Here is a 23,583-nt window from a genome sequence, read left to right on the forward strand (position 1 = left end):
TTACCAGTGCTGTTACTAATCGTATCAAATTGATTGGATTTTCAGAACAATAAAATCGGTACTACCTAGACATTGCGAGAAATGATGACACAGAATTTGCCACTATGCTAATGTTAGCTCAACTACAAACAAAAAACTAGAGTTACACTGATACCGGTATCACCACCAATACTGGCACATAAATGCAGTGTCAGTACTGTCAAAGGCGACATTAATACTTCTGACTAATACCACGTGCGCTGATGCTTGACGACATGTGCATGCCAGACAAGTTGGTGTGAGCTCACACGCCTCAGTAAAAATCTGCTACAGCTGTATCAGCTGTAGTCTGAGTTAACGTTAGTCCAGATTGTTAGTGAGCGAACATTCCGAGAGATGTAAGGAAGGAACGGCCTGTTTCTTAAGGTAAACCCTTTAGACTTGGATTAGCCTTTAGCATAGCAGCCGACTAGCCGGGCCTGTGTGCCCAACAGCTCTACCTGCATTAAGCCTCCGTTGGTCAGCTGCATTTCACAGCAGCGTGGTGCGACGGCCTTTTGCTTCTATCAAGGTGAGAAATCCGCAGCTCAACTGCTGCTCCTGACAGCATGAATGATTGTAACATCCCTAAACAAACTGCACCTGACCTTTCACATGCAGCAAAAGATTCAAATTAATACTACACTTTAAATGTAGGCATTTTGACAACAACTGAGTTGGGCACTACAGTTTCTCGTTAGGTTGAATATGACTTTTGCTCACGGTCTTTAAAGCTGGTCCTTGCAACAGTTGCTTTGAAAGAAATGCATGGATGGACCAATTTATTTCTACTGAACAAGCCCCACTTTTACAGACTCCTGCATGACCGAGGAACACATGGCCTCGCTGGTGGCGGAAGTGTCCGTCCACATCCGTCTCTCACACCCCCCTCTCACGAGAATGGATAAACTTTCTCATGGTCCTCCACTCCCTCCACAAACCACACGGCTCCTTCGGGACGGGCTGAGAGGCTGGAGAGGTTGGGAACCGTACTGGAGCGTGGTGGGGGCTGGGAGTTAGACGTGTAGAAGAATCCTTTAACCCCTTGAACCTTAAGCTTAGTATTCAGATATTAATCTTGAGACTTATTCTTCAGTAACTACTAATAAATTATTTGATAACTACTATGAAACTAATATATAATTAAAAGGGTGGGGAACTGAAGGCATACATACCGGCTATAAAGGAGTTTAAGGGGTTAAACCAGTGTTTATCAACTTTGAGGCCCATAGGACGGTCCACAATATTACTCTGACACAGTTCCCAGTACACTTGTGCTAGGTATTCGGTGCACGTAAAGGCTTAGTTCAGGTGTGCTGGCAGCTGAGACAGAGCAAAAATGTGGGTCATCTAGTGGGCCCCAAGGCCTGAGTTGAGAAACATTGCTGTAAGGCCATGGTACACTGACCCAACATTCTTCAACAAACACCAACATTCGAATGTTGACAGCTGGCTTTAGAATGTTCCAGAATAAGAACGGATAAGTCAAGTGAATCAGTATAAACAGGGAAATAATGTGTGAGGTTTAACTCAGCATCTCATCTGTAGGTGTAATGATAAAAACGACTTTGCTATAGACCATGCAGTCAATTTACAAGACACTACTGAAGGTCAAACAGTGGACAGAGTGGGTACTTTTAAGCTACTACCACTGGATGCTGTTGATGTTTTACATGCTTTGATTAATATGAATGCAAGATAATCATGTTTTGCAGATAAACTAGATCCATTTTTATTACAGCTCTTAGCACACCTAATATTTCAAAGCATTGCTTAAATACACAATCTTACTACACAGGGACCTAACAGCTTGGAAAGCTGCCCACTTGACACCTCTTCATAAAAGGAGAGACATTAAAGATTTAAATAAATATATACCAGTTTCTAAGCATTCATGTGTAGCAAAATGTTTTTATAAATAAAAAGAATTATACCTATGCAGCTGTGCAGCTTTTTTATTAAAAGAAAACGCTTTGCTGTAGAAGAAGTTCCATAAAAACTCTTTTTTGTAAACAATATTGTAAAAAAAAAGCAGTGATGTGTCATTCTTTACAGGCTTGTAAAAAGCTTTTGATACAGTTGACCATGACTGGGTCATGCAAAGGTTGTTTTCTCTTGGTTTTGACCAGCAGGCACCCAATTAGTCCAATAATTATCTTACTAAATGAACTCTGTGTTGTAAATCCTGGGAATTATTAATGGGGCTCTGCATGGTTCTATCCTACCACCACTACCCTTTACATTATATATATATATATATATATATATATATATATATATATATATTAACTTATTAATAGAAATCTTTACAGTCTGAAACAGTGTTGAATTAACACAAGACAAAATGTTTTCCTGATCCTGATTCTGCATAAATTAAAACAAAATGATTTAAACTGTTTCTTAAGTTAATTATCATTTTCTGCTATTTTACATTTTACTGTCTATTTTGTATTTTATTGTATGTCTTACAGGGCTGCACCGTAAATGAGACCATTGTAGAGCAAAGTGAATGGGGGTTGAACAATATAGAAACTTTCAACAATCACACACAAACATGATGCACCAACTGCTGGTGACTTAGAAAACGGTGTGCTCTGGACTTTCAACTGACACCCAGAGACACAGCTCAGAGAAATACATTCAGGTATCTGATCCTGTGAGAGAATCTGAGAGGAGCGTATGGGAGCTGAAGGGGAATAGAGAAACGTCCATCACGTGCAGCTACGGTGGATCTTCACAAATCTGACGTTTTCTAAAAATGCTCTCTACCATGCAATTAGCATATGTGTTCAAATCAAATGCAACTTCATGTTCTACCTGACATGCACAATACCAGGTCAATCATTCTCTCACTACGAGCATCTTCAGAACATGGGACAGTACAGTGTTGGAATTTCTCTTCATGGTATTGTCTTGAGTGCATACATGCATGAGGATAATAGAAACCAGTGAGGTTTTGATGCTGTAAGGAAGGGCATACCTAACAAGCAATGTCAAACCCATCACAAACTCAGTCTAACATGCAGCACAGGAAACCGCCTACTTGGTTCCAATTGCCGGCTCTGACTGGGCCTCTCGCAAGTCCATTTGCCTTGCCGAAATCTCACTGGCTCCTGGGAATCCCAGTGGTTTCCTATAGGTTGAAATTGTGTGATTCTAATTAGTTACTACACCATGTGTTGTTGGTTAACGAAACCCTGCCCAAGAATGTATAAGGATCAGCATTTCTTGTACTTATTGTTCAAATTAATTCATTTAAAAAAAGAGTCTAAAGTGGGGTTTTGGCTTAGCTTGGTCTAAAGTTCTTTGACTTACACAAAACCTTGGCCTCAAAAATAAGTAATAATTTGTCACCAGTGTAGCATAATGCTGTGATGCCAACACATCTAGACAGTCTGTCTTGGACTAAACCCTGGGCTCATCTCACTAGCCTACAACTTAATATAGGTCTTGATGTCATTGGTGTGGTTCATGATCTTGCGACTAGGGATTATGAAAGCTACATTTAAAATACTTCCTATGAGCAAGTACAAACAGAGGAAGGAAACATTAAATCATGAACATATCAGCAGTAATATAAGAAATCTAAAGTGAGAGACATACGAATTCTAACTTGTGTAACTTGGGTTGAACAGAAGTCCAAGCAGTTAAGAACAGGAATTAGACACAATCAATAATGATGTAACAATAAAACAAATACAGTCTTAATATTAAAAGGCACATGCAGCAAGTTCAAGCATTACGGCAATGACAGGTTCTTAAACTAAATGCTGTAACCACCAATGCAGTAATGCTCATTCTAGTCACTAGAGGGAGCTACACCTTGCAAGAGCAGGTGAGAACATATAGCAGGAGAGGTCAATGTCAAAAAAGGCTACAATCATTGCAAAACTGTGGGAGCTGCCATAGCCCAAGCAGACCAATTGCCCTTTTCTCAGATGTGTGATGACATGTAGAAGCAAGCACTGCTTGGCATAAACAATATCAACTCTGCTGCTACCTTGTGATTGGCGTGTTACAGTATGTGCTATACCCACTCTTCCCTCCTGAGAGAGAGGAGGGCCTGGTCTAGAAAAGGGCAAGGCATTGTTTTCTTCATTGTAAGCATGGATCGAAAGACAGTTGGTTAAGTGACAGGTCAATGTTCAGTTCTGCTAGTGGACGGAGGATGGTACTCACTTTCGAGGCCGGCTCTGAACAGGGGGAGCCTGCACGGGAGGGGTGGGAGTGGGACGTTTCCGGTTAGGGTCCATCGCAGGGTTAGGCATCCCTGGCCGGATCGGGGATGTACCTCCAAACGGGGGACCAGGGGGGCCCATAGGGGCGCCTTGATGGGGCATTCGGGGCCCTGAGGTCATGCCTGGACGCTGTGAGGACAATAAAAGTGAGTATTTGAGACAAGTGAGTATTTGAGACAACATATGTGCTGTCTTGTGAAAACCTCACAATTCCATTGAGTGTCACTCCAACTTTACATTGCGTGAACATTTCACACTGAACGGACCAACAGACATGGACCAAAAGTTATTCGTATAAAATCTTGTTACAAGTGACTGTCTATTAAAATGTATTTATTTTGAAAATATGCACTGTACAACATAAGTGCAAATGTATGAACATGAAGACTAGACATCCAAAAAACCATCTCTCTCTCAGGCACATACCTATACACTTTCCAGTACTGTACAGGTATTTGACAGTGATTTGAAACTGATATCATAGATAATACTGTAAGAACATAAGCCCAGTCACGGCCATAGATATAATCTTTACAGGCATGAAGCTCTGAGAGAGCTATAAAGTCCAGTAATGTGTTGCCCTCCACTACTGGAAGCTGATCTAGGCCAGAGCCAAGCACACCTGTGCCTGTCAGTTTGGAGGCGACAGCTGCAACAAGACGCGGGATGAGACTGCAGCTAAAGGAGAGTCTGACTCGCTGTGACATAGAGCAGCTACTCCCTTCAGCCTGACACTAGCACACCACTGTTTCACTCTCAGATCAGCTTGGTTAAAGTTTCAAACACTGGTAGCATAAATCAGTGTATTAGAGCCAAATTTGATTTAAACAACACAGGACATAAAACGTATGAAGTATCATCAAGTCTGTAATATATGGAGCATTTTCTGTTGTATTGTATTTAGCTAATAAATGTATTTAGCTATCTTAACTGAGACAGAAGCCTTATTTACAGTAGGGTAGTGTTGGGTTGGTCCATAGGTCATGAAACAGTGCCTAGAAATGATTTAAATTAGGCTAAATTCCACAATTTAACTCATTTCTGAAATTCATTCCCCACCAACAGTGCCTTCAAGTAGACTACAGTTTATTTCAGCTGCATCAAACTGAATGAATAACCCTTATTTCTTCTGTTAAGAGGCAAGGTAAAACATATCTGTAACAAAAACAAACACAATTTAAAGCTGACCTTTCAGAAGGTTGATGGCCACATTCTTCTGACAAGCTGACAACTTATCTACATGCTAAACAGGCCTTTGTATTGAATGGGTCAGCTATGAGTCATGCAGCAGCTCAGACACAAAGTCACAGCAACTCTCTGGACGACCAGAGAAGCTGCAAAAACGTCCAGAACTGCAGCCAGATCTCGCGGCTCCAGTGCTCTCCACGGCACACCTCTGCCAGAGAGGCAGGATGCTCCCGTATGGTGCGGTGACCCTCCTGACCTGTTCGACCCTTCCCTAAAGTAGGCTGAACCCCAGGGTACCCTGGGCTGGTCCAATCCCACTGCCTGTGGGCGGAGAGGTGCTGGGACGTGAACATGTGGACACAGCAGGGCGCGGGAAGAGGCAGCGACGCGACTCTCTGCCAATCCCGGCTCTCAAGGTCGCAGAGGAGGTTCAGGGCACAGAGGGAGGCTGAACTGGGCAATCAGGCAGCAGCATCAGGCTGTCACTGAGGACTTGCTACGGAAATAGCGCTAATGATGAAACGCCGCTTACGGATGCTCTTCTTTCATTAGCTAAGGTTGAAATTTAAAAGCCTGACCAGGAATTGGGGAAAGAACGTCCTCCACAGAGAGCACTGAACAAACTTATGGCTTGCACTTTGGGGACTGCAGAGGGTTATTACTGTTCAAAGGGCTCTATTATTTCTCCTTTAGTGTCCCTTATAGTGCACACTGACCTTAACAAACAGCAACAATCTAATGTCAGCAGTTGGCTTTTTAATGTTCCAGAATAAGAACTTTCTGAACGGGAAAGAACGTTCACGAACAGCTTAAATTGAGAAGAACAATCTAGAACAACGTGAATAGAGGAGAACGAAAGAGGAGAACACATCGGTATGGCCCAAAAAAGCATGCACATGTATAGAACCAAATTCAGACTTGGTATTCTCTAAATAATGGTCTTTTTATGTAGTATGGGACTGTAGAATTCCCCAGACTAAGTTCACCTTCGAAATCAATTAGTGGCTTTTTGAACTTGGTCTTCAACTGATTTTGGGGAGTTCTGCATGGTCCGGTGTCCATAAAAAGATATTTAGTTGGAGCATACCAAAGAATCTGTTGGTTCTATGCATGTCCAATGCATGTAATTTCTGTGTTAGCTAAAGGACAGTTAAGGGAGAGATACCCCTAACCTTTGAAAGAGTCACCTCCAAACTGTGGCAGAGGGCCAATCTGCCATGCTATGCAGCCCCAACACAATACAAAAAGCGTGACACTCTTCTCCTTGGCGAAAGGCAAAGTTGCGCGAGCCATCTAGAACGCGACAACTGGAAAGAAGAAAGAAAGTGGACATGGAAGAGTTCAGATAACAAGATGATTCATTCAGCACTGGCATAATCAGCTCAATCTCAAGCTGGGAGAACACTCTCCGTGGAAAAGTTTGTGTTGGGAGCAGACTAAACAGTGGAGGTGCAGTCTGGAGGGTGAAACCTAAACTCTCCTCAAGAAGCCCTCGCTCACTTCCAGCCAAGGGCTACTGGCCTGGTCCTGGCTGAACTTTGAGACGCAATCATTCGCAGCTCTGATCAGATTTTCTCAAATGATCTTCGAGTTTCTCAAATGACTGCTGTGCTGCCGCTAAAGCGCTGGAAACCAAGAGCACTAAACTGAAACAATACAAAATACAATAATAGTGAGAAATATGTAGCTATAAACAACATAGGTATTCGTTTGAGTATTTGTCAGGCAATGAGGGTCTAAAATGAAAGACAAATTAAAATTTTCTTCTAAGAACAAGACGTATTACTTTACGTTACATTTTACATATGTTACAAAACTCTGGGGAGTCTAAGAATAATTCTAGCAGCATCAGTAAATCACTTGAGTACCTGTCAAGCAAAAAACACACCTAAATGTTAAAATGTCATCATTTTACACTTGTTTCTCCTTCACCTTAAGCACAAGACATGAGTTATGTTACATGTGATATATAAGACACGATACAACAGGGAGTCTATGGCAACATTTAACTGAACACTAAGTAATCAGTTTATAATTAACATGGATACACCCACATACAGATGAACTACATGAACATTATCCAAGTCTTCACTGCAAATCTAATAATACAACTCAGATCTGCAGCAAACTGACAGGCCAATCACAAGCACAAGCTCTAAAACAGGTTCAACTGGCGCTGTAAAGGAACAGTACCCTGCGCTTGGGTCAGTATATGTACTTTCAAATGCCACTGGTGCTGATCTCCACTTCCCCTTACACTTCTTCAGAGTGACCTGCACTGACAGCCTTCCCTCACTGCTCCCTCTCCTCCATCTCATTATAAAAACAATAAGCCCTTCCTCAGCTCTCCTCCATCTCCTGCGCCCTCGTTCTTTTAAAAAATGTAGAATTTTTGATCAGCTACACGCACGCCTCAGCAGCATCCCAGTCCTTCCTTCACAACAGCGCTGTGCCTCTGTCTCTAGAATGCATTCACATGCTCACACAGCCACACACATACACTCACTCACTCACCACTCCATGGACGAGAAACTCAAACAGTTTACTCTTGGTGGCTTTGCGAGCTCCGCCAGCAGAATCCTCCGTGGCCATTGCGAGTAATTCCTTTTTTTTCTCACCCCCCACCAATTTCTCTTTTGTTGTCTCTATAAGTAGCTCCCTCTCCCTGTCCGTCTCTCCCTCTATTCTGTCCACATTCCCTCTCTCGTCCAAAAGAGAGCACTCCTCCCTCTCGCTCTCTCAGTCTTTCCTCTCCTCTCCCAAATGCTCTCCTCCTCTCTCTCTCTTTTTTAAAGCATGTCAGCGTGTGGCTAAAGTCAAGCCTCTTGCTCCGCTCCACACTCACTCACTCTCTCTCTCTCTCTCTCTCTCGTGCCCGCCCTCCCTGTTTTTTTAATGTAGCTCCCTCAGACTCGGGTAGGGACAGACTTGGGGGGCTAACAAGGGGGCTGCTGCAGGCCCACTACTAAAGCTTCATTCTGCTACATGAGGAGGGACTGGTTCAGTACTGTTCTGGTACCAAAGGCAACACTGCCTCACAAAGTTATACAACTGGGAGTTTTTGTTTGAAGCTGCCCGAGACTGTCCTTAACATAGCTTAGTGACCATATCTACCAGGGCATCCACTTTAAGGATAGGATGTTTACTGGTAACAATGACATTAAAGCAATAAGCTACAAGAGTCCATGGGTTACTGTGATTTTATCACGGGAAAGGTGTTCTTGAAGAAATGTAGTTCCTTTAGAGAGGAGAACATTCGGTCGCCCATCGCTGTATATTTTGGTCAGTTCATGTTGTTTAACAATGAACATATGAGAACACGGCACTGTTTAATACAAAAACTTTCGCTTTATAAGTACTTTTTAGTCACCAAATTACCACCGCGAGTCTTATTTAGCACCAATCCAGTAGCACCCTCTTCCCACACTGGGGCTCAATCTCAAATGGCTCCCTGCTTCCTACATAGTGCACTACGTAGGAATTTAAATACCGAATCTTGCACCCCTATGGTGCAAAATATAGCTAACTATTTAGCTAGCACACTATTTAGGGAATACGGAGATGTTTGGGATTCTTCCAGGGTTTGACGCTACTCTGTGGCATAGTAATACACAATTTAGTTGTTGTGAAGCTGTCATAGGTGTGGGTATGTTGTGGATTTTACAACGGCTTTGAACGCAGCTCAGCCAATCAGATTTTAGGACCAGAACTATCCGTTTTATAAAACATGGTATGAAACCCAAACGATCAAGCCATTTCAAAATTGTTGCATTTATGATAACTGTGTCTTTATGAAAAGAGAACAACAGGACAACACGTTTTTACATTTACAATCTGAACAGTAAACACAGTAGTGGTTGTGTTCATTTAAAAAAGCTGTCATTTTGAAGGTACTGAGCTGTTTTCAGTGGTTACAAAGACATACAAGTGGTTCAAATAATAGGCTGTCAATAAAATACCTGTGGAGAAATGATTTCAATGCACGTTAGTGCTTTTTAAACATCCTGATTATATCTGAACTCTATTAAACCTGACTTCTTGCCAGCGATACTTTCAGAGACTTTGGGTATGCTCCATTTAACTCATTAAAATCTCCCCTCAGAGTAGATGGGCTGTGCGCATGTCCACGCTGGGCATAGCGATCTGTATCTGCATGTGGAATTGGAGCTTTTAGTGTGCTGTTCTCTATTACTATATAAAAGAAGCACAAAGTTGACTTTATTGTTGGATGCACTGGGATAGCTTCTGAGTGCAGTTGATACTGACTAGTTTCATCAGAGTAACAGTAAAAGGCAGATGGAGTGTAATATGTTTTCATGCTCAAAAATTTAGTTTTGACACAAACCAAAATTAAAAACCTATATAAACCTATAATTAAAAATTGTCAGCTTTGTTAGTTCATGTTCTTCACATATGAAATAAATACAATGACAGCACTAAGATACTGCCTATTAACAATAAAGTGTAGATTAAGTGGTAGGACAGCTGACACTTTTTCAGATTGATTACATGAGAAAGTTAACAACACAGTAATAATATGGTTTATTATTATGGCATAATATTGAAAACTGATCGGTTTGGTTACTGACATCATGATAAACAATGATCATATTATTTAAGCCCTACATCTTTTCAAGTAAAAGATGTAAAACTGTGCAATCCCTATTAAAGGAAGTATTCTAATTATGAACACAAAACTGTTCTACACCCAAGAAAAGTTACATGTAAAATATCTGTTATCTCATCATCTAAGCGCTTATCCTCTTGGGTGTGCTGAAACCTATACCAGCACTCATTAGGCAAAAGGCAGGTCATCAATCCATCACAGGGCAGATACACAGACATATACAATCACACACAGACAAACACTCTCACACCTAGGGGCAATTCAGGGACTGTGGAAGGAAACCCACGCAAACATGGTGAGAACATGCACACTCCACACAGAAAAGACCCTGGTTGCCCGGCCGGGGAATCGAACCCAGGCTCTTCTTGCTGTGAAGCAACAGCACTGCCCTTTTTTTTTTTTATCTCAGGATAGATCTTATTGCATATTTTTGTATATTTCTAGTTGTGTTACTACTTTTTACTGCATTTATGTTCATGTTGATAAATGATGTTAGTTTTCTAATATATGGATAACTGAGTTACTGAGACGCAACAAACTAACTTTATAATACTTTGAAAGAATAAGTTTTGAAATAGGCTGAGTGAAGGCTAAAACAGCTTAAAACAAAGGATGTCACAAGCTAGGCCAGGTTCAGATTATATGGCTGCCAAAAAATGCAAGCTACTGTAAAATACAAATAATACAAAGAAGTACACAAAAGTGTGAGTGTAAACAGGCAGACAGACGATGTGATGTGTTTCAGGGCCACATGCCTAGTTGGAGATTAAGAGACAGATTATTGGGCCCTAAAATACAGGAAAAGCAGGCCAGCCAGCTGGCAGGCCTGAGAGAGAGATAGTGAGAGAGAGAGACTATGTACTTTTCTAGCATCTAAAAGCATTATGGAATATCTGAAATATTTTATAATTAATCTACAAAAATTAACATCATATAATCTGAGGATTATGGTGTTGCTGGCATAAAATATATATGCACCCTACTAGTAAGAGCAGCCTTATCTCTGAGTTTAGACCTGAGCTGCCAGTAGAAAACCCCCCTGTTAGGACCCCCATAAAGGCGATACTATGGAGTAGCAATGTCCCATTCAATCAGAGTGGAGAGGGGTGCTGGAGGGGGAACCAAGGCTTCAGATAGACTACATTTTCCAAGGTTTAATAAGAGGCATATTGAGACTCTTGCTTTTTTCTTCTTACAAATTACTATGTACAGTATTACAAACCATAAAAATGACTTAAAATGCAGTTCGTGTGACGCTGAGCTTCCTTATGTGTGATGGTGCACAACATGGCTCAAGAAATAAACGCTGGAAAGAAATAAATGGTACTGGTGCCACACAGAACCTACTGACAGAGCAGCAAGACATAATAGAAAAGTAACGATCACCAACACTGAGAGCATTTCAGTGACAAGTACAATAGCGCCCCCTTGTGTAGAGGCCTGCGACATTATATCCAGCAACTTAGACCCTAAACAATGTCTGCCTGTAACATGGTTGGAGGAGAAGTGGGCCAGATTTGAACAGACAGAGCTCACATGATCACAATCACTGACACAGCATATAAAACAAATGGTGAAGCATATATAACGACCCACATATGTAGTCTACATGTAGCTACAGGTAGACCAGCCGGACCTGAAGCCTCAGCTGCCGGGGCCAAGTTTGACAAGCTCTGCAAACTTGTCCACATTTCTCTGCCATTTTTCAAACCTTGCTTGCTGTATATGAACGCGTAGAAGCCTGAGAGGAACAACGTGCTCCTCAACAGGCTAAATAATAAACTCTCTACGGCTTTCAGCTCGTAGCTTCGCTATGAAACAACGAAATAGCACCTGTTTTGCGTCTCTCAGGTGCAAAGGCTTGTTGTGGCAGCGTAAGGTGCTGTGAGGAGAAAATGTTCACCCAGCTATAGAGAATGAGAAATAAATGAGTGCAGAGGGCTTGAGAAAGGAGACGATGCTGGTGGGGTCTCTGAAATGGTTGAAGAAAGGGAGAAATGTTACAGAGCTTTAATAACGGAGCTGGAGAAGGAGGGAAAGCTGATGGCGCTGTTAGCGATGCGGTCCTACCTTTCTCTCCATCGCGCCAAGTTCGCAGCATACGACACACAGATAGCTGAAGAGAAGAAGAAAAAAAAACACACACACAGTGTGTGTCCGTTTAGTGTTAACTTCGTCGCTGCTCCACACAAGATTCCCTTTTCAGTGACTCCCCCCTCCTCCTCCTTCTCCCTACCGGGATGCTGGTGTAGGGGAGCGAGAGAGAGGGAGAGAGACACTGAGAGACAGATATATAGAGAGAGTCTGGAGCTCCTTTGGTGCGGCAGACTGAGGGGCGCAGGCGCGCAGTGATTGAGAAGAGTTTAAGGGAGCGTCTACAAACTACAGCTCCTCCCCGACTGAAGGTGCAGCGCTCTAATACAGCCGCACGCTTTATTGTAAAACTGTACAACTGACCTCTTCTGCCATCCCTACGGTACTCTAATTAACTTGTCCTCGGATGCTCAAGTGTAAAGGTTTAAATACAAAATAATAAAGGCAAAAATAAAAGAGCAAATATACAGTGAGAAGAAACAATTATTCAGACACTTTTGTTTTTGTTACATGACATACTTTTAGCGCACGTCTTTCCTGAATGCACTGCTGCCAGAGCAGCTGAGGTGACAAACGGTTCTGTAGGAGCCAAATTAAGCTTATGTGCAATTTGTCTTCCTAAATATTTGAGTACCATCTTGGGAACACTAGGGGGCGAGCTGCACTAGGTGACAGGTCAGGTGCTTATAGTCACAAGACACTTACAGAATGGGCAGGAGCTCGGGCGGCGGAAACATACGGTTCTTACCGAGATTGTTGTTGTGTATTGCAATTCAAGTTTTGTTATCTTCATTATTGGTGACCATAGTTTATTATCTCCAGTAAAAGAGATTGTTTCTATAGAAAAATGTCTTGATAAACAGGAACACCGCCCATCTACTACCATCCACTCGAACAAGTGACTAAGAAATTGGTTCTCTGATAGTCACTACAGTTTCGCCAAATCAACTAGCCTCCAAGCTGCCACCACTGAAGCCAAACCAGTGGAGTTCATGATTGACAAGAAGGCTCCCAAGCAAACAATGCAGTGCCATGCAGCAGAAGAGGCTAAAAGGGGGCTAGAGTGTTATGGCCCCTGAGAGAATAACCCTCATTTTCGCTGCAGCCACCAGAAAGAGCAACTGGTGCCACAGGATTTGGATAGAGTGCTGCATCTACAGGGAACAGCTCACAGGCTTGACAATCTCCCTGCTGCAACCAGGTGTGCTTCCTCACACTGCAACAGGCTGGCCTATGCCAGACGACTGCAGGCCATCACTGTCCAAGCTCAGCTTTGTTACCGGCAGCCTAGTTGACATGAGGGAGAAAGCGACTCGCTTGTGCTGGGAGGTCTGAACCAAGTGCACGAATTCTGGCCCGCACCCATACGGGAAGCCTGCATTCTCAGTTTAGACTTTATTAGCAGCAGTGGGAACCATGATTAACATTGCGAGGACTACACTTAGTCTGTAGCAGAGGCAAAATTTTGCCGCATGGAATCCAGCAGCGGAGCCGAGGAGGTAGGGTCGTGGCTCCCTGTCAGTGAGGCCTTCGCTAGCCATGAGGGAAGGAAGCGCTGTCAGGTAGAGGGAACCATGACTTTTCGTGGGTGATGCCTCTGGCGCTAGTGGGGCTGAATAAGCAGCACTACAGCCTTTGGTTGGATCTTCAAGGATTGTGGGGAGCACAAATGAGCAGCACTTCCAATGGGGTCCGCACAGTTGACAATGGAGGTGACAGATGGTGCAGATGGTAGCTGAGGTGAGTACAGTGGAGGTTTGCACTAGAGTAGAAGTGCATGAGTTATGGCAGCAGACCTGGTCAGGGTTAGCTGAAGAGCAGAAACAGCAATTGTGAGAGAGTTTGAGCTATTGTAGTGACATCTTCGAGATTACAGAGGGAGACTGCATGTGGACCGATTTGGTGCAGCTTAGCATTAACACGGGCAAATATGCTCCAATTCGGCTCCGCCCTCACCAGCTCCCATTAGTAAAAGAAAGAGGCCGCAAAACATAAAACAAAGGAAACGGCAGCGGCTGGGATTATCAAATTGTCAAATAACCGTTGGGTGGCGCTGGTGGTCCTAGCAAAGAAAAAGGATGAAAGTTGGCGGGACTACTGGTGGCTCAGTGCTGTAGTTAAACCTGACTAGTATCCCCTCCATACACTGATGAAGCCTTGGAGTGGCTAGTTAGCTCCTCATAGTTCTGTTCGCTGGACCTGCGAAGTGGGTATTGGCAGGTGGTGCTTGCTCTGGATGCCTGAAAAAAGACAGCATTGCTGGGCATTGGGCTGTTAATTTACAGTAAAGGCCTATGGCCTCCGGAATGCACCAGCTATGTTTGAGTGGCTGATGGAGCAAGTGCTCCACGCACCAGATTTGATGGGGCACTCACAAATTTGGAGCAAGTATTCCGGGCTATAAAATCCACAAACCTCCAGGTGCACCTTAAGAAATGTAAACTCCATCAATGGCACATAATATTCCTCAGCCACGTAGTGAGTAGAGCAGGAGTAGAACCGGAACCAAGGAAGGTGGATGCGGTGTCAGTGAGCTGCGTAGCTTTCTTGAACAGTGCTGGATGTGATGCATGGAGCTACCTGCATGGGGCACTTTGGGGTAGGTAAGACCCTGAAACAACTGTGGCACAGATTCTACTGGCTGGACTGCAGCCTGGACGTGGAGCTCTATGAGCACTGCTGTGACCTGTGTACAGCCAAGAAAGGGCTGCCGCAGCAACTGCATGCTCTGTTGCAATCCCTCCACTCCGGTACCCCAATAGAAAGAGTAGCTGTCGACGTCCTTGCTTGTGGCCATGGATTATTTCACTAAATGGCCTGAGGCATTTGCAGTCCTAGACCAGAGTGTGGCCATGATAGCGGAGCTGCTAGTAGAGGAGTTCTTCTGCTGGTGGAAAGTCATCAAGTTATCAGGGAAACATTACCAAAACTTAAATATGTAAGATCTGAGGATTTGGAGACCTCTCTGGTGGTAATTGCATGCAATGTGCAGAACATTTAACCTCAGCTGTGCTTCAGACCCCAACAAGTAGATGAATGTGATGTTTGCAACTGAGTTGAAAGAGTATTTAAAGTCAAAACTTAACGAAGGACGTGTCTACTGTACAATCTACTGTTGTCATCATATCTTCATTAGTATAATGTTGATTTTGTATTAATTAAGCAGTTCTTTTTTAGAGCCTGTGCACCATGAAAGAACTTACAACACTCTTCTCCAAATAAAAGAGAAGCCAGCAGATACTGGAAAAGCAGGATGACCTGAAAGCAGAAGTTACACAAAGAAAAACGCAAAACTCCTAAAAATGGCGCACAGAAAAGCATGTCTAAAAACATACAAGTTTTGCATACAAGTATTTAGAAAATAAAGAACTATTTTAGGACAATGTACTCAAGAACAATTCAGCTTGCCACATTTGAAGAAAGAAGAATTGCACATAGGATCTAAACAACACCATACCCACAGTGAAGTATGATGGTGGGAGCAAACAAGACAAGGACCCCAAACAGCCAAAATAAGACCCATTCCTAAAACAGAAGGTGAAAGTGCTTACATGGCCTAGTCATCTCCTTGAATTCCACTGGAGGATGAAGTTTATCAGAAGGACTGACGTAACCTTGGGAAATGGAAGACAGTTTGACAACAGAGAGATGGGTCAAAATTTAACCACAATGCTGAAAAAAGCTAATTATTTCTTACTTTAGATGTCTTGAAGCTGTAATAATAAGAGCTATGCAACAAAGTACTCGTGTTATTCATTTGTGGTGTCTAAACACTTTTTCCCCCATTTAGTCTTTTTAACATATCTTTGTTGATGCTTATGAATACATACTTTTTGTCCACATTTGTACGTATAAAGTAAAGAGATGTTTTGTATGTGAAGTGGCTACTAGCACGGGAAGTAAAATATCAAAATTAAAAATGTCTGAATGCTTTTTCCTCCCTCACTGTACAGTGACATGTATGCTGCAGTGGATCACACAGCAGTGCTGCTGGAGTTTTTTAACAACTCAGTCTGACAACAGACCAACAAGGTACCAGCACAGCACACACTAACATGTCATTATCATGTCAGTGTTACTGCTATACTGAGAATGATCCACCGCCTGGCCCTGTGGGGGTCCTGACCACTGAAGAACAGAAGTGGCCAAATTATGCGGAGAAAATGATGGACTACAATCTGTCATTGCAGCACTATAAAATGCACCTATATGGTAAGCAGAACGGAGAAAATTGACAATGAATGTACAAGGTAGCTGAACATAAGGTGGCCAGTGAGTGTATAAGCTAAGGGACTTTTCTCGTTATTTGCAGCGAGTGATCTGTCTTACCCGCAGAGATGGAGACGGATTAAAGATCAAATGTTTGAAATCATTTTTACTTCCTTCAGCTTTGGTCAGGTAAACTGGAAAGCTTATGTCAAAATTGTCCAGTAGTAATGTTCGACACCTCAAACAGGCATGACTCTCAGCTCAGCTGCTTTGAAATGGCTCTCAAGATGACTCTATTAGCTGAATAACATAAGCCAAGAGTACTGTGCAGAAGGAATGTGTCTCACCTCTTCTCGTATGTGACGGACTTGACATGCTTGGCTTCAGTCATCTGGCTGACTAAGAAATTCTTATTTGTGAAATACAAGTAAAAATTAGTAAAACAGTACCTTCTAAAAAGCATAATCTAGCGGTGTCTCACAGAAAGGAAACAAGTTGAATCTAAACAGTCCTTCACTTGGGCTTTTTGTACAACCGTTTGCAAAAGTTTAGGTTTTCTTTTTGATACATCCTCTACACCTTCTTTCCTGTTTATTTGCTGAATTTAATGTATTGGAAAAAAACAGAACATAAAATATGACCTGTGCAAAAATTCTGACATTTTATATTTCATAATTTTTTTCTATTATGTTAAATAAATAGACATTATGTAATAAAATTTGCAGAAAAATTCCATATTTCAGCCAATTCTCTGTAGAGGATGTGTTATTTCCACTTAGAAAACCAATGAAACAAATAACTTGACTGGGTGTGTTCAAACTTTTGCATGCAACTGTACAATGACTGGATGGTACAAAAACTGAATGTTTCAGTCACACTGTATTACTTTAAATCTAACTGAGACAAAATTGGAGAAATTCTACAGCCCAAATAAATCATTTCAGAAATTTCAGAAATGACATCAGTCGCTGATAAATAAAAGAATGATTTAATAGATTATTTCTTTGTTTCAAAAGCCTTTTTTTCCACAAAGTACTTCAATAGTCCCAACGTACATCAGCAGCGCTGTCTTCTCTGCTCTGTAACAGTGCGAGACAGACAGACAGATAAACCTGTCTAAGGCTTAGACAGTCATGTGACTATCAAACCGACCCCTACTACAAGCAAGCGCCGGCTACATGCCAGCAGCCTGCCAACCCAAAAATAAGAGAAATATTAGGATAGGCACAATGAGCATTTCTAAACAACTAAAAAAATTAAATATATAGCACATTTCTATCTGTGACACAAGCATAAACTTGGTGCAGATGAAAATGACAACAGTGAAGAAAAAAAAGGACAAAAAAAAAAATAGATCTCAGAGATTATTTTCTGAAATCACAGCCTTCAAAAACAACCTTAGAGAGTCCAGAGATCCCAGAAGCGACAGACACTGGCGCTGGTATGCAAGTGCAAAAATGAGTGTACATGAGTGTGTGTTTGTGTGTTGAGTGAAGCTACCCATCAGCGGCGGTATACCCCGAATGCAACAAAACTAAAGAAAATGGTGATGCCGACAAGAGAGGCAGTGGCAGGTGCGGTGAAGAACTGACGGTACTGAAACTGGAAGTACCACAGCACGGACAGCATGAGCACGAACAGCGGCACCATCAGGCTGCCCACGTTCAGCGCCACGTGCACCTGGTCGGCAGCACGGGCACCTGCGGGAACGGCCCGGGTGGCGTGCTGAGAGATGTGGCAGTGCAGAACGCAGTTATCGGCCAGGTTCAGAGAGGACAGGGTCTGGGCGTCATCCTGGAGGAGCTGACCCTGGTAGATCAGACGCACCTGGTGTTCCTGGCCAGCGAAGTAGGTCCTGCATATGTGACAACACACATACATGTGGGTCAGCTTATTTTCATTTAGAAAATCAACAAAACGTGTCCTCTGATCATGGGGTGTTCAAATTTTTCCATATGATTGTAATACTTTGTTATTTATGCTTAACTCCTTATTGCTTTGCGGATATACGCCTGGGCCTCTTGCGCACTGAAAAGTTTTAATTAAAGTAACATGTCTAATAGAAATGCCAAATTCAAGTAGCACTACATAAACATTTCTTTTTGTAAAGAGACCTAAGTTTGTGAAATGTAACATATAATAACATGACAATAATTATTTCACTGTTTATAATGATGTAATAATATATTTACACATCAATACATTATTATTATTGTCATTATAATGCAGATCATATTTATAGCACTTTTCATACATTAAATGCACACTAACAACTGTAGGGGAACAACAGACAAAAAAAAACACTGAATAAGAAACAGAATAAATATTTCATGCAAAAAATATAAATAAATAATAGATGATAGATAACAAAAGTGAGGAGTAAAACTAGAAATTAAAGTTTAAGTTAAAAATAAACATTATTATAATTACCACCTTTTAATGTAACCGATGGTGTCTTCGGGGTTGACCTGTGCTATTCGCTCTGTGTCATTCAGGAACTTCAGCCTCAACACCATGTTTCTCACTGTGTCGTTGGACACATCTTCAGAAGAGGTGGGCTGCATGGGGCTTGAGGCACTAGCTGGTGGCTGGGTGGCAAGCGAAGGTCCTGCTGCCTCTCGGTGCCTCAGACCGTCTGCTCCCAGCAAGCCTCTATCTCCTCCTCCATCATCTGAAGCCTGGCCCTCAGCTCCACTCTCAGCCTCAGCCTTACCGTCCTCCCTCAGGCTATGGGACGGTGAGGTGATGTCACTGGAGGGGAGGGGCTCCTGACTCTCAACCTCTGAAGAGGAGGCAGCGGATGCCGGGGTGGATGGGAGGAGGTGCTCTGGAGGCTCTGCAGTATGTGTGGAGGCCCAGGCTAGAACCACGACCAGCACCAGGAACACCACTCCAAAGAGCACAGTGACCTCATCACCCACGCCCTCTATCAGAGTCATCCTGGACTGCTGCGTCCCGGGACTAAGGCAACGTCAAACTAGGCACCTACAGGACAAAGAACAGAACATGGTCAAGCAGACCTTTACTGTCTAACTGAAATTTGTATAGAAGTGTTGCTTTGCATTGCCTTCACTCAGCTAAATCTTATTTAAAGGGCTATAGCACCTTCAAAATGGTTCCCAAACCTAATCCTGTAATATACCTGGGGATATATTACAGGTTTTCCAGACATAAGTAAAGTCTTGTCTTTGGCTAAATACACAGTTGATGGGAACTGCCCCTTAAAACCTCAAAACTGTATCTATAAAGAAGGGTTCACTCCATTCTCAAAACAACAAAAAAAAAAAAAACAGGTTGGTGCTGTAGGTTTTTGTGCTCTTTTGCACAGACTGAAAGCTCTACCCAAGTCTAAATCTGGGTCAGCAAAAATTTGTGGTTAAGCCTCTGAAGTGAAACAAATAACCATATGCGAGGCAACCTTTGCACACACAAAGGCATTTTGAGCTGAAAGCTGAGCGTTTCTGGTCATGATTAACTTACTTTTCTGTAAATGTTTTCAGGGATGTTGAAATACATCAAGAATAATCTAGACTAAAGGTGGGCAATATGGCAAAAATACAAAAATTTGGGGCAATATAGGCAATTTGACAATATTTCTCATTATGCTGATAAACACAGGCGTCATCTTCTAGAGGTAACACCCTTTATATTCACAGCCTCCACAGTATAAACTGACTGACAGTACATTTCTACCATTAAAATCATTAGTAACAGCAATTCAGCCAGTTTTGATTTTTTTTTACTGTGGCAAATTTCTCTGTTAATCATATTACTTAATACAGAATCAGAACATTTTAACTTATTTGACAGTTAAACAGCTAAACAGTCAAACAGTCTCCCTCTCACAGTTAAATACACATACAAATACAATCAAAAGCAGTCAGAGACAGACCAAGACAGAGCAGAGAGAGGTTGTGCTCTGCAGTGAGCTGACAGAAAAAGCCTCTTACGAGGAATCATCACCTGCAATTTGAGGTTGAGCGCAAATGTATCTTTGCTAACACATTTTTTCAGATGCAGCAACTTTCTCATGTGTCATGTATCTGTTTTGTCTGTTCATGCAACAAAAGAATCCACATAAATCAATATGCCTACACCCCTACCTCACCACCCAGTCTGATCAGATTGCTTTTTAAACTACTAAGTCTAAAAAATGAAACAAACATCTAAGCGAATTACTGGCCAGACTTTACAGGGAACCTGTATTAGAGTAGATTTCCCATCTACCCGCCTTACATTTCCAAAAGTGTGACAACACTGTATTTGATATGGGTAAATCTCATGGGTTAACACTTGTAGATGAACTACACCACTTTATGTAACAATAAGCTTTTCTTATTATGTTGTGGATGTCGACCAGTACTTAAAGAATGGTGACCAACTTCATGTTTCATCATAAACAGAGCATAATGAGTCCTGTTGAATGTGATTTAGTGCAGTATAGTATTTGAGATGCTGAAGAAAAACATTGTATTCATACTGAGCAATATTATTTTCAAATGTGGCACTACTGGTTCTGTTTTGCCTGTTTTCACTCATCAAACCACCAATAAAATACTGTAATGAATTGTCTAGCCTGAAAACATCAGATACAAAGTATCACGATATTATATCAATCAGCCATAACATTAAAACCATGCATGCTTGTATCTGCACTCATCGTTCATTTTATCAGCTCCACTTACCATACAGGAGCACTTTGTAGTTCTACAGTTACAGACTGTAGTCCATCTGTTTCTCTGCATACTTTTGTTAGCCCCCTTTTACTCTGTTCTTCAATGGTCAGGGTCCCCCAGGACCACAACAGAGCAGTTGTTATTTGTGTGGTGGATCATTCTCAGCACTGCAGTCATACTGCTCTGGTGGTGGTTCTGGTGTGAGTGGATCAGACACAGCAGTGTGGCTGGTGTTTTTAAACACTGTATCCACTCACTGTCCACTCTATTAGACGCTTATAACTTCTTGGTCCACCTTGTAGATGTAAAGCCAGAGAGAGTAGCTCATCTTTTGCTGCACAGTTTGTGTTAGACATATTCTAGCCCTTCATCAGTGGTCATAGGACCCTGTTGGCTGGATATTTTTGGTTGGTGGACTATTCTCAGTCAAGCAGTGACACTGAGGTGTTTAAAAACTCCAGCAGCACTGCTGTGTCTGATCCACTTGTACCAGCACAACACACACTAACACACCACCACCACCACGTCTGTGTCACTGCAGTGATGAGAATGATCCACCACTCAAATAATACCTACTCTGCGGGGGTCCTGACCATTGAAAAACAGAAAGGGGGCTAACAAAGCTTGCAGAGAAAAAGATGGACGGACTGCAGTCTGTAACTGTAGAACTACAGAGTACACGTATGTGGTAAGTGGAGCTGATAAAACGAACAATGGATGCAGAAACAAGGAAATGGCTTTAATGTTATGGCTGATCGGTGTATATTTTTGCCATATAGCCCAACCCTACTTATGATACTGTAAGGCACAATACACAACGGTATTGTATCACGGTATTTAGTTTCAATGTGGTTAAAACAGTTGTTAAAAATAAACTATTTAAGAATTTAACAATTAGTAAAATAAATAAATACATAAAAGTGTACCACAGTCTAATCCAATCGGCTACTTGGTCTACAGTCTCTCTATAAATGGTCTAATGTGATAAGATGTACCGACGACACCCAATGCTCTCCACTCCGCCACACTGCCATGTACACTGTAATACAGCTGTTACTCTCCTGGAACACCTTTGAAACCTGACTTTATCAGCTTGTTCAGAAAGTGGCCTGTACAAACATTACAACAACGAGGACCACACACAGCTGTTTCTGAAGGACATCTGGCAGAGAGATTTCTCCTACACACCTTATGGTTTCAGACACAACCTGTAAGGTCACTGAACTAGCTTACATTTACAGGAAAGCTAGTGTTATTAACCATCAGAGGAACTCACGTCTAAATAACTGAATTCCCGTGAGTCAGAACCGTTAACTAAACAGGTAAACGAAACGAACGGGAAATGACAAACTTCTAAAACAAACCGGCTAGTTAGCTGGATATCGAAGCGTTAGATGACTGACTGAATAGCTGCCTCGTGTAGTCCAGCGTAAAGTTTTAAACAACCAGCTAGTCTTCGGTTTGTCCATTCCAGCTAGGTAAAACCATGAGCTACAGACAGGTGGGCTAGCTGGCTGGCTAGTGACTGGTGGTCGATGTGAAAAGCCGAGCTCCGTAACGAGCTAGCGAGCTTAGCAAGCGCTCAACTCCCACCACAGCAGCTGTGGCTGTTTAGCTTCAGTCGATAAATGTGGTTATCAGAAAACATTAACAGCGAAACTAACATCAGTGAAATCGTTCCGAGCTGCTGGAAAACGACTTACTGTTGACACATTACACCGCATGACGGTACATGATCCGCTCCGCGTTACTTTTATATTTGCTCTTAGCTTGCGGGCAGATTGGCCGCATCAACACTAACTGATCTTTTCCGGTGAAGAGAAGCCACTCCGTACGACAAAATAAAAGTCCTAACCTGCTCACCCGCATCCACACGATATAATTCAGACTTTCATTTTTCAGCCCATTGAATTTCATGGTCTAATAAAAGTCTTCTCTAATGAATAATAATGTTACTCGGAGCTGCATTATTCAACAATGTGGCTGTGATTTATCATATAAAATCGGCTCGTTATTTACCCCAGAGGGTGTGTTAACACTTTTGACATTAAACCTATGTTGTCTTAAGATTTGGAGTCATGTACTTTATGTACATACATTAGGTTAACAGTCTGAAGGCTACCAGCCATAAAAGTTCAAGAATATTCTAGTTTGGCTAAGGCCAGGTGGTGAACCTTTTCATTAAAATTGACAATAGAGGAAATGCATGCTCAGTTTTTTATTTTTTTGTAAAAATACATTTCAGGTTAAAGGGAAATTCCATTTGTTTTACATTTTCTGCATAACTCAGTTATTAAGATGTAAACAAAGTCTTTCAGAGTGGTTTGATGTGAAATGTTTAATTCTATAGAAACTTACTGAGACTGAATTGTTCACAGTGGTGGCGATAGGAACCAGACGTCTGATGCATTTAATGCTTCTAAAAGGTCTCTCACAAAAAGTCTTTCCATGAAATGCTTCTAAATATGCTGCCTGATGTAAGATAGATTGATTTATGATAGGTTTGAGATAAGCTTTCAGTATATTTTTTTTA

At 42.0% G+C, this 23,583-nt stretch overlaps 2 protein-coding genes across 4 annotated transcripts in view; both read right to left on the minus strand.

The window, feature by feature from the left end:
• smarcd3a (SWI/SNF related, matrix associated, actin dependent regulator of chromatin, subfamily d, member 3a) overlaps positions 1–12,399 on the minus strand; it is a 30,301-nt gene extending 17,902 nt beyond the window's left edge. Inside the window, exons 1-3 of one of the 3 annotated variants that reach the window (XM_036596713.1) lie at positions 12,142–12,399; positions 4,198–4,385; positions 3,062–3,151 (exon numbers count right to left, since the gene is read on the minus strand). In XM_036596713.1, coding sequence (XP_036452606.1) covers positions 3,062–3,151; positions 4,198–4,385; positions 12,142–12,153 — 290 coding nt within the window. In that variant the 5' untranslated portion in view covers positions 12,154–12,399. Of the gene's footprint in view, positions 1–3,061; positions 3,152–4,197; positions 4,386–7,958; positions 8,305–12,141 lie in introns of those variants that run through there. The other 2 variants (XM_036596712.1, XM_036596714.1) reach the window with 2 other exon arrangements.
• Positions 12,400–17,634: 5,235 nt separating this feature from the next.
• Positions 17,635–22,872, minus strand: tmub1 (transmembrane and ubiquitin-like domain containing 1). The gene is made up of 3 exons (XM_036597517.1): positions 22,754–22,872; positions 18,808–19,359; positions 17,635–18,229 (listed from the first exon to the last, which is right to left on the minus strand). Exons 2-3 carry the CDS (start codon positions 19,311–19,313, stop codon positions 17,878–17,880), a joined length of 858 nt encoding a protein of 285 aa, XP_036453410.1. The 5' UTR covers positions 19,314–19,359; positions 22,754–22,872; the 3' UTR covers positions 17,635–17,877.
• Between the last annotated feature and the right edge of the window lie 711 nt (positions 22,873–23,583).

This window comes from Colossoma macropomum, unplaced genomic scaffold (genome assembly GCF_904425465.1).
Source record: "Colossoma macropomum unplaced genomic scaffold, Colossoma_macropomum, whole genome shotgun sequence".
In the NCBI taxonomy this organism is placed as follows: Eukaryota; Metazoa; Chordata; class Actinopteri; order Characiformes; family Serrasalmidae; genus Colossoma; species Colossoma macropomum.

Excerpts from the sequence above, each read along its gene's own strand:
- tmub1 (XM_036597517.1), bottom strand. The coding sequence starts at position 19,313 with ATGACTCTGATAGAGGGCGTGGGTGATGAGGTCACTGTGCTCTTTGGA. Across the intron at positions 18,230-18,807 it reads ACCATCGGTTACATTAAAAG|GACCTACTTCGCTGGCCAGG; the intron begins GTGGTAATTATA and ends TCACATATGCAG.